General features: G+C 44.3%; 2 protein-coding genes across 2 annotated transcripts in view; one reads left to right on the top strand and one right to left on the bottom strand.

Moving 5' to 3' along the window:
- Nucleotides 1-5151, top strand: part of SARC_03431 (hypothetical protein) — a 6790-nt gene extending 1639 nt beyond the window's left edge. Inside the window, exons 2-11 of the mRNA XM_014302778.1 lie at nt 228-415; nt 855-998; nt 1649-1699; nt 2155-2259; nt 2425-2555; nt 3077-3145; nt 3627-3725; nt 4289-4393; nt 4563-4687; nt 4859-5151. Coding sequence (XP_014158253.1) covers nt 242-415; nt 855-998; nt 1649-1699; nt 2155-2259; nt 2425-2555; nt 3077-3145; nt 3627-3725; nt 4289-4393; nt 4563-4687; nt 4859-5133 — 1278 coding nt within the window. The 5' untranslated portion in view covers nt 228-241 and the 3' untranslated portion in view covers nt 5134-5151. The remainder of the gene's footprint in view (nt 1-227; nt 416-854; nt 999-1648; nt 1700-2154; nt 2260-2424; nt 2556-3076; nt 3146-3626; nt 3726-4288; nt 4394-4562; nt 4688-4858) is intronic.
- Nucleotides 5152-6124: 973 nt separating this feature from the next.
- The window catches only part of SARC_03430 (HAD superfamily (subfamily IIIA) phosphatase), a 3903-nt gene continuing 1779 nt past the window's right edge, over nt 6125-8248 (bottom strand). The window contains exons 3-5 of the mRNA XM_014302777.1: nt 7914-7985; nt 7453-7539; nt 6125-7202 (exon numbers count right to left, since the gene is read on the bottom strand). Of these exons, the coding sequence (XP_014158252.1) occupies nt 6973-7202; nt 7453-7539; nt 7914-7985 (389 nt within the window). The 3' untranslated portion in view covers nt 6125-6972. The remainder of the gene's footprint in view (nt 7203-7452; nt 7540-7913; nt 7986-8248) is intronic.

The raw sequence follows: 8248 nt of genomic DNA, 5'->3' as shown, positions 1-8248 counted from the left end.
TTAATATAGTTGTGTATCCATGTTTCTGTTTTCTCGTATATTCATGCATATGCATATATTTTGATTTTTAAATAGCGTTGTTTTAAGTCAATATTCTATGTTTATATTGTTAAACTGATGAAAATATATTCGTTTTCATGCGAACGGTGAACATCAATTCACACCTGTATATCTCCATACCATACAACCAATTATACTTTTCGTTCTTCTCGATAATTGTCCTCCAGACCTCATAGTGAGAATGCCTGGTATCACAAGAGGACCCGGAGCCATTGCCAGTCCGTCCGGGGCGGGCTCTATGGTGGATAAACTAATTCTATACACGGAGAGCGAGGCCACAGTTTTCACCGCGTTGGAGATCCAGAATCTGAAAGCTCACCGGTACCAAAGCCAAGATGGTTCATATCTAAACAAGGTACGTGTTATTGTTATCAAATAGTTCGTTGTTGTTATCCGCCAAGTCCATGTATATGGCTGTCACCCAACTATCTGTCTCCAATGCGTTCGTCATAAATATTTCTTCATATCACTTGTCGTTGAAACGAGAGCAGCTTGGCCTTCATTCATAAGAAATGCCTTCCAATAAGGTCTGGCGAGTTTTATAATTTGTACTTGTGTGATATGTCGTAGAGATATGTTGTTCACCGATGAGCTCTCAATTGTTGTTGCTTAACGCGTGCCACATGCTCTGTTTGTTGACAGCCCAACTGATATCCGTCGTCTTCATTCACAAAACAAACTGTATATTGTAATCAGATTTCGACAACATACTGTTCTAACCGCCTGGCATATGATTCATATTTCCCAAATGCTTGCTGAAGCTTTAACTTCGTTGCTTTTGCATCTTACAACAGTATGTGATGAACCCTTACTGGAATACCGTGGTGTCATACGTGCCCACTTGGGTGGCCCCAAATGTGCTCACACTGTTGGGGTTGTCGTCAATTATCCTATCTACGGGAGTGCTGATGTACTACTGCCCAACTTTAAGCGGTGAGGTATGAGTTCTGCACTTGCAGTGTAATCCTTTGTAAATATGCTTGTCCCTTCTGTGCCGTTGTATGTGTGAGAATGTACTAGCTTTCGAATCGCCGAGATACACGTTTTCAGGTAGATACCCAGATACATTGCTCCGATTATCAATACAATCCGGCGTAAAATTACCCTAGTCCAATTCATAGAAGGGGTGGGGTGGTGGAGTATTACGTATTTATGTTAAAAAACGGGATCTATCAAGCAACCTGGAAACTACACCATTTGTATTTGCTGCTAAGCTCTCGGCTCCGAGTTCGACCAGATAAGACGTATGTCACGCGCACAGGCAATCGGTATCTTACGCTCTTCTTAGAACTTGCACATCGTTGGTACTATTTGTGTTGCTCAGTGCGTGCGACTGAATTTAAAATATCTAACAAAGTCTGTGCAAATCACTTGTCACGAAGCTGTGGAAGATAGAGTATGCCTGCCTTGCCCCTAGACCTCGGCCGCCCACTTTTGTTTTTTTTGCTTACCCCTTTAAGCATAGTTCAACACATTTTGTTTGCTTTATCATGTACGTTTCTATTAAGTGGACTGATCATAAGTATCCTCAATTTCTGGCGTATTCTATCACTTAAGTCACATCTTCCTCCTCTTTTTGCGGATGCAGGCGCCGAGATGGGTATACTTCCTGTGCGCAATTTGCCTTCATGTGTATCAGGTGAGCAGAACAATCAGTGATCCATTTATGTCACAACTGTTCTGCATGTATGTACTTCCTACGAGAAGCGTGTGTTCATATTTTCGTATACGCTATGCATATCTCCAGACAAAGCACTGACTCGCAGTGCTCGGAATCCTAAGAGACCTCGGGCGCGGAATTGTCCTTTATGTGTGCTTTGCATCTTCGTTTAGGGTAGCGATGGTTGTATATTCTTAGGTGTGTCTTGAATTGTCCGCACAGTGTGGTCTGTACTTGAACGCCGTCACCTTTGTCTTGCCCAAGGCCAACAACTGCACTCCAGCACTCTAGACTTGCAAAGAGTACAAGAGATCGCAGCCGTTGATTCTTTGCACGTGATACCCTGGAGCTCAGGACAAACCCCAGATACAGGGTTTAGGGGTTAGGGTTCCGGAGGTACACACACATAAAACACATCAATTTTACCATTACAGACATTGGATGCTATCGATGGTAAGCAGGCTAAGCGAACAAACACCGGCAGTGTGATTGGGGAGCTCATGGATCATGGCTGTGACTCCATCACTACGATCTTAACGGTAGGTGGTCAGACGTAGCATGACGTTTGTTAGAGGCATGGACAATCCTGAGATTTGATAATATTAGTATATTCAATCGCTTACAAATCATCTTCCAATGCCACCGGCTGTACTACGTACCATTATTAGCACTTTTTTTAATTCCACGAATGTTTCTGTAAGCAGCTGATGGGCACTGTAGCGGCTATTGATCTGGGGGCTGACTTTGGGTCGTTCCGACTGATCATGGCTACGCTGGTAGGCTTCTACCTTGCTCACTGGAACTGCTATGTCACTGGTGGCCTTGAATTCGGAATGTATGTGTCTTCCTTTGGAAAGTACCTGTGCAATGTGAATGTGCACGGTTTACTTGTTCTTCGGCTTGTCCTATAGCTGTGCGAATACGGATGTGAATGCCAACCATGTTGGACTATCAGAATTTTGATCCTGTGCTTTGGTCTACCCGAAAAGTGTCACCGTCAACTAACTACCAGCGAGGGCCAGGTCAGGCATTTCGTGCTGAACCTGTGGAACCCTGATAGTGTCTCGGATCAGAGGCTCCTATACAGAGGGTAATCAGACCACTGCACACGTGGTCTTCAACCACAACTAAGCTTTTTTGTTTTCAGACACCACATAGAAAATCATCGCTCTTTTCTAGATAGCACCGGTGGCCATGTAGGATACACAAAGCCTGCGCACATAGCTGTGGTTAGAACCAGATATCTGAGGCAGGACTAACTTACTAAATCTATTCAGTGCCTATGTTAAAACACATACCTGCTAGCTGCCTACTTTCTCCCTCACTTCATCTTCTGATCTCTATTTGTCCCCACAGCGTGGATGTTACCGAAGCGCAGATGCAAATGATGCTGGTGCACATACTCACCGGCTTCTTCGGACCTGAGTATGTCTTGCTGATTCCGTATACCTATGTAGCGTCCAGTTGAATATGGCCTAAAATAAGATCGGATGCTATGACTGCTGTTCTTTGTTTTATTTGATATGAATTGACAATAAGCCAATGTGGCATGACAACAACATTGAGTACATATACGTGGCTATAAGTGTATCCTTTTGGATAATTTAAGCCATATTTGTAGTGTTAGTTCTTTGTCACATCAGCACACGCGATGCGAGCGCGTGTTTAGTACGTGGTCACGCTATATGTACCTTTTTAAGATATACACAATGCTCGACAAAGTCTGCATGCGCGTTAGGGGTACTTCTTGTGTATTGAACGATACATCTGATATCCTTGTGCACATTATGATACCACCGCAATTCGTATGGTTCCGCTTGCTGTCTAGCCATGCTGGCATATTTATTGAACTAAGTCGTTCGACTAAGCTAACTGTACCTTTTACCCTGGACTGTATTGTCGACAGTGTCTGGAAGACACAAGTCTTTGGCACCGCCTCACTCCGTGCGTGCTTCATGACCTTCGGCATCGTGTTCGTGATGGTGTCCATCATGCGATCTTTGAGGTAAGTATTGCGCTACCATATCCAGGTGATCATATTTAATGCAAACACTGTTTGGACCTGCTTTCAGGAGGATTGTTAATTTGAACACGTTTTATTCGGTGAGTTAAATCACTCTCGCCCGTACTGGCGCTCCATGATTCGATGGCAACGATAGTGTGTGCTTGTATTCATCAGTAATCATTGGAAAGTTGTTTTTTTTGGTTTCAGAACCGAAATGCACCGTATCTGTTGCCCAATTCTTAAAAGTTGGAGATTTTTGCGAAATCAAACCAGTTTGAATGTTTCACGGCGAAAGGGGGTGCGTTTGCGCGCAGTGTTTCAGACTCATCCATTGACGGTTGTAAACAACATGCAATCAATGGTTCACAGGGAATATGTACCGTTTCCATCCCGTTACAAACACTGAACTAGTTGTCGTGGTGGCCTGACGCGGTAACGTTTTGTTGTCGTCAATACTAACCGTCTTCTGTTCTACTCAGACAGCTGATCTCATATACGACTGTAGTATGTTTTGTACCGAACTCAAATCGTTTGATATTCCGTATACTATTACTATATTTCAGGAACGTTGTCATGCACGAAGCACCGACAGGGTCTCTGGCCAACGACAGTCGATACGAACCCGCCGCCGCGATACTGGCTTTTGTCGCCATCGTATCAGGCCTAATGTGAGTTTGATCGGGTATTGTATTTGCTGCAGTACTCGATAGGCGCATGTATCCGTTGGTCGCCACTAATTGGTTTCTCTGTGACGCGCTTATCTATCTGCTTTAACTCGAGACTACAGTCATTGCATCGACCTGGATTCGTCTCGCTAACCTCTGGCTTTGTTTTTAGGCTGAGCTGCGACTTATGGGAAGAGCGCACCGCCCTTTTCTGCTGGTGTATAGGGATTGTCAACTCGAAAATTGTCTGTCGGCTAATCGTCAGTCATATGGCTAAGACCCGAATGGTTTCATGGGGTAAGAGGAAGGAATGATGGCTGTATACGATGTGGGTGTGCATTATTATTTACAGTTTAAATGGTTTTGTTACCTACTATTGTTTGTCTTTGTGTATGAAATGTGGTCTTTATCCATTTTCACGGTACACTCACAACTTATTCTTCTGTGCTGCCTGAATGTTTTCTGCAGATAAATCGCTGGCTTGTCTGATGCTACTGCTGGCGTCGACGCGAATGAGCTCTACCAATGACCATGTATCGTTGCAATTAGCCTCTGTGTACGTTACAGTACAATTTGTAGGCTTCGCCTGGAGGGCTATCAAACAGCTTTCCCTTGAGTTTAATATCCCGGTTCTTTCCATCCCCTATCCCAATATTGCCACATTGAAAGAGAGGGGGGTGAAAGACGTGGGCATGGGGAGCAAAGAATCGTACTTTACGGAGGCTTCTCATAAAAATAAATAGCTCGAAGCTATAGTGAAAGTAAACGCATTTGGTTGCTCTGTTATGTCAGCGAATTGCCCTTTATAATGTTTCTCTCGGGGCGACTTTCTGCAGTACACTCATCAGTCGAGAATGTATATCAATTGAGTGATACTTAAGCCCGGGTACGGGTGCTAGACATTCTATCGACAACTACTCGATTATACTTTCGTGAGCACCCTTTTTGTCCCTATTGACGGTTCCTATGGGACCCAATCAATGTTACTTCCCTATCTTTCGATACTTCCGGACTCATCAACTATATGAGAATTAATACATATACAATCAGTCCTATTAGAACAGTGGCTCAATGTATTTATCGCACCTGTAATTTTTCAGCAGCTGCCTATAAGACTGGCACCGTAGGACGATAAAACATGCCGGAAGGTGCAGTAAGGCATTTCATGTCCAGAAAGTCTCCTGGTACATAGCTTAATTATTTCACTAGGGCATCAAATACCCGACAAACACCTGTGCCATGCTGGTATTGTTGAGTTATTGAATTCGTTGCCAATTGATGCCCTCCCGAAGTTCATCAAATTAAAGAACCTATTGTGATTTATCGGCCCGACTTTAACTACACGCATTAGCCGTGGCAGACTTGGTCGACGCCCATTGCCTATACTCTCATACACTGGTATGTACTACAATCGCCGAGTGAGTCCAGCCATGTCATGTGTGTAGTACAGTTATTTTAAAGGTGCGACCGCCTCATACTCGGCATAACTACATTTAATCTTCACAATACAGCTAGGATATGGCATTTTGCTCTCTCTGGGATACTTTAACCCAGTGCGCCGGACGGCTGACGGGCGTGGACACAATCTGGTTATCGTACAGCTGCCCCATACCACGTCCGTACCTCTCATTCTCGCGTACACGAGTGCTAATATACGAAAACCCAAACGGCAACTATGCACGAACCCGTACCTCTGCCACTACTTTGTCGTATAATGTTAGGGGTATTATATTCCTGACAACATAATGCTCTAGCCTCCTGTACGACGACACCGAGTTCTCTTACGCGCTCCGAATTTGCCCACAGTTGTGTCTATATACATTGATTGGAGAGTTGCCATGTATTTTTATTTTTTCTATTACATTCAACTGCCACGCTCCACAAGTTAGTAACTGAGACAGGCTTTGCGGTTTTCGGCCACACAGCCGCTGTTTTGCATCACTGTATCAGTGTGCCGTGTTGGTCGATCCTGACATCTACCCACAACTACACGCTATTCGGTACCAATTTTAATCCCAATCCCTCATACACACAGAAGTATTGGTTGTATCCACACTAGCCAGGTCCTGCCAGAGAAATATTTACTCATGCTCCGCACTCTCAGCTCTATTCCTGTTCATAGAGCGACCTGATAAACCATACGCCATGATACGGCGACAAGGGGGGTACTGGCATGGCTGACCGAGTAATGAGAAGTTCCATGTCAACAAGGCCAACAGTTCCCATGCTAACAATATGTATATGCCGGTTTGGGTTTGTGTGCGGTCATTTGCAACCGCCTGATTCGATCGGATGTCATGTGACACCGGCACAGCTGGATCTAGGGTGTTGTGAGTTGTGAGTACTGTCGCACGGTGATGAGGTGGGAGTGGATCCGCTACTATCCGTCGCCCATAGTTGGAGAATACGCAATACGGGTGTCACTCGATTGGCGTTATTGTCCAGTGAATTGATACCATTGGAAGATATCGCTACCACGCATAAGTCGCCACTTACAGTTCCTGGTGTGGGTTTTTTTTTGTATCTTCGAGGCAGATTATTGGTTGGCCTACGGCTTTATCGACTATAGCGAGAATTGACTCTTATTCCAACGGCTCAGTTCTGGTCAAACCCGCACCTGACAGCAGAGGATGGGTTTGCACGCGCTCATTCAGCGCACCTCTGTACCTGTTATGTCTAAGCCATCTGAAGAAAGGCAGCATGAGTGCATTCTCCATGGTTCGAACGGACTTGGCTACGCGGTTGTCTCTCTTGAGCGAGAAGGGCTGGGTGTGTATGGTGAGCATGCCACCCAGGTTGCCAAATACAACATCTGTCAAGGCAGAGGTACAAATCGTAAGTCGAGTTAGTATCGAGCACCTGCCCATAGTTAACATTCAATACGTTTCGCGAAATAAATGTACATCTCAAGGTATGTGAATGAATATTGTTGTCCGATGGAATCGCAATCTGGCACAGCGAAAACCAGTAGATGTTCGCACTGTTCTGCGCAACGCCCCTCAGAGAGGCAGATGCACTTAAAGTAGATAAGCGTGAGAGTTCTAAGCAGGCATACAACTGACCTGTCAGCAGACGATCTCCGACAAAGGCCAGTTCTTCTAGTTTAACATCCTTACCGCCAAGTGCTTGCAAAATAGCATCGTGGCCGCCTTAAGCAGAGCGGAAGGTGAATTGTAAGATTCAAGAAACATGAGTGGACGGTAGACACACATCGACTGCAGCTGACTGTGCTTTGTCCACAATCAGATAGGCTTGTCACTCTTACGAGCGGTTGAGAAGTGGAAGTTGGAACACCAGATTGTCAGCTAATGGAAAATAAAAAACAAGAAAAAAACCCCCCTTCAAGTCGGGTGTGCGTTGTCACCAATTGAAAAGAGATTGCCGCACGGGCCACGCATAGATACCAGCAGTCCCTATAGTCAAACGTGATGCTGAAAAAAACTCAATCCAGCAATTACGAGAAGGAAAAAAGCCAAGTATACATCTCAAAATATTTCCCCCTCGCTGCGTCCCTTTGACTTACCGGGTTTCTTGCCACCGTGCTTCACAACTTGTACTCCCAGAACGTTGTCCAAGTGCCTGGCCTTCTCGAAGTCTAATGGTGGACATAATGGAACAACGTCGACTATGAGTCTATATTAACTTATCATAATACCAACTATCAAACTTTACTAAACACCAACGCCTAGACTGTAGTTGCATCTCGAGTCAACTTATACGGATGTATATTCAGGTGTATATTCAGATATTTTGTCGCCACGTACAATGTCTTTCCATTTCAGCAAAGGAAGACCTATATATATATATATATATATATATATATATATATATATATATATATATATATATATATATATA

This window comes from Sphaeroforma arctica (assembly GCF_001186125.1).
Source record: "Sphaeroforma arctica JP610 unplaced genomic scaffold supercont1.174, whole genome shotgun sequence".
Lineage (NCBI taxonomy): Eukaryota > Ichthyosporea > Ichthyophonida > Sphaeroforma > Sphaeroforma arctica.
Note: the sequence above shows the minus strand (reverse complement) of the source record. Positions and strands in the feature narration are given on the sequence as shown.